The sequence below is a fragment of the Agrilus planipennis genome, unplaced genomic scaffold (assembly GCF_000699045.2).
Source record: "Agrilus planipennis isolate EAB-ADULT unplaced genomic scaffold, Apla_2.0 scaffold860, whole genome shotgun sequence".
NCBI lineage: Eukaryota > Metazoa > Arthropoda > Insecta > Coleoptera > Buprestidae > Agrilus > Agrilus planipennis.
In genome coordinates, this window is record NW_020439513.1 from 4 (window position 1) to 2,308 (window position 2,305).

Below are 2,305 nucleotides of genomic sequence, written 5' to 3' on the forward strand. Positions count from 1 at the left end.
AGAATAGCAAAGTCCAAATTGACATTTAGTGCTTTGTGAAAAATTCTCCATTTGTTTGAAAGAATCCCGAATGTACTTTCTACATTTCGACGAGCGCGGGACAATCTGTAATTAAATATCCTTTTTTTTTCTGAAAGCACTTTCCCGCTAAAGGGCCTCATTACATTTTTGGAGAGTGAAAAGGCTTCATCGCCAATAAACATAAATGGAATTTTTGGCATTACGGTGCCTGGCAAGGATCTACTTTTTGGGATATTTAATTCGCCGTTTTGGAGTTTTTTGTAAAACTCTGATTTATCAAATATAGTACTATCTGAATCTTTGCCATAAGCTCCAACATCAATGTAAATAAATTCATAATTCGCATTGGCAATGGCCAATAGAACTACTGAAAAGTAATTTTTATAGTTGTAAAACAATGAGCCACTCATTTTTGGTTTTCTGATTCTCACGTGTTTGCCATCGATAGCACCTAAACAATTCGGAAATTGACTATGTTTCTCAAACCCTTCAGAAATGTTTTTCCATAGCTCTTCAGTTAATTGGGGAAACGAAGTTTCGTACAGGGCATCCCACATAGCGGAACTGTATATTAAGGGTAGATGAAGTTGATCGCAAATACTACCCAAATACCTGCAATAGTAGAACAGTATCGATTTGTTTTCAATTGTAGGTAACAAATTCGTTAAAAAATGGAAAAACATTAAAGATAGGTATGCTAAAAATGTAAAAAAGAAGACAAAATCTGGACAGGCGGCTGATTCAGGACGAACATATATATATGCACGTCAATTATCCTTCCTCCAGAAAAATATAGGCTCCGCAGAAACCCAATGCAGCCTTCCAACTGAGAATGAAATGGAGCCTGAAGAAAGGCCATCAGAAGAAATATCTGATGATCCAAATTCGAGCCATCGTCAATTCGATGAAAAGCAGTGTCCAAAACGAAGAAAAACTGGCAAACGGACTCTTGAAGAAGCGTTAATAAATTTCATCAACACTCCTCCGCAAATTCCCCAACCACAACAGGTGGATATCAATCCCGATCGGGCATTTTTTGAAAGTCTATTGCCTTCTGTTTCACTTTTCACCGAAGACCAGAAGTTGGAATTTCGTTGCGAGGTGTTGAGCACCATTAAAAGAATTAGATTGGGTGCTGTACCAACGCCACCTGCTTATCAGCAATATCAGCAGCACCATCCTCCACCGACGTTTTTACCCCAAACACCTATGTATCACCATCAGCCGACTTTTGCAAGCTCGGCCACCATTACCTCCAACTCAATCTTCCCCAGCACTTTCTTCCACTTCGGAGTCTCAAATTGAGCCTGACGAAGACTACGACATTTATATAAATTGATTTTTAGTTGTATTATTTATACGTTTATATTTACATATTCAAATATAGTTTTATAATAAATTGTTTTCTCTTCATTTTTACACCTAATTGCTTTCAAAAAAAAATAAGTAAAATACTTCAGCAATTTTACATATTGGTAGATACTGTCTGAAAATTCGCAGAAAATGTTCTATGTATTTACCTAATTGTGATCGCTAACATTTCTAGTGGGGTTATGGAGACTCTTAATCTGGTATCTTGTGATTTTATCCTGTGAGAAACTTTTGCTGTTAATTCATCAAATGAAGCAACACTCATCCGAAAGTAGTTGAAAAATTTGTCAGGATTCTCCCTTGAATCCGAAAAAGACGTTACAAATGTGCCCCTCGTAAGCCGTAAATCGGTATATGGGTGTACCCAAAATCGTCTCATGTTTTTTTTTCTATCAATAACGCATTTGTACACCAAGTACGTAAAAACTGCACGTCTTTTATTAATAAAAACCTCCATTTTGCACTATTCAACTTGTCGCACGGACTGATTTTCTTTAAAAACGAATGACACTGTATTAAATATATATTTTTATTACTTTTGCGGCGCCGCAACAAAACCGCAAAAATACCAGCAAGTGTGCAGCAAACTTTGCGGTGCCGCTGTGGACCCGCGACGGCATCCGTCGCAAGTGTGCACTGGCACTAAGTATTCGTATTAGCGCCGGTGCACACATGCGACAGTTTGCCGCAGCGGCACCGCAAAGTTTGCTGCACACTTGCTGGTATTTTTGCGGTTTTGTTGCGGCGCCGCAAAAGTAATAAAAATATATATCTAATACAGTGTCATTCGTTTTTAAAGAAAATCAGTCAGTGCGACAAGTTGAATAGTGCAAAATGGAAGTTTTTATTAATGAAAGGCGTGCAGTTTTTACGTATTTGGTGTACAAATGCGTTATTGATCGAAAAAAAAACA

The 2,305-nt window shown here is 37.7% G+C and overlaps 1 protein-coding gene across 1 annotated transcript; it reads left to right on the forward strand.

Annotated features, from left to right (window-relative positions):
- Positions 1-725: 725 nt before the first annotated feature.
- Positions 726-1,333, forward strand: LOC108740807. The gene has a single exon (XM_018475291.1). It carries the CDS (start codon positions 859-861, stop codon positions 1,324-1,326), a length of 468 nt encoding a protein of 155 aa, XP_018330793.1. The 5' UTR covers positions 726-858; the 3' UTR covers positions 1,327-1,333.
- The last annotated feature ends 972 nt before the right edge of the window (positions 1,334-2,305 follow it).

Coding starts and splice junctions, on each gene's coding strand:
- LOC108740807 (XM_018475291.1), top strand. CDS start 859: ATGGAGCCTGAAGAAAGGCCATCAGAAGAAATATCTGATGATCCAAAT.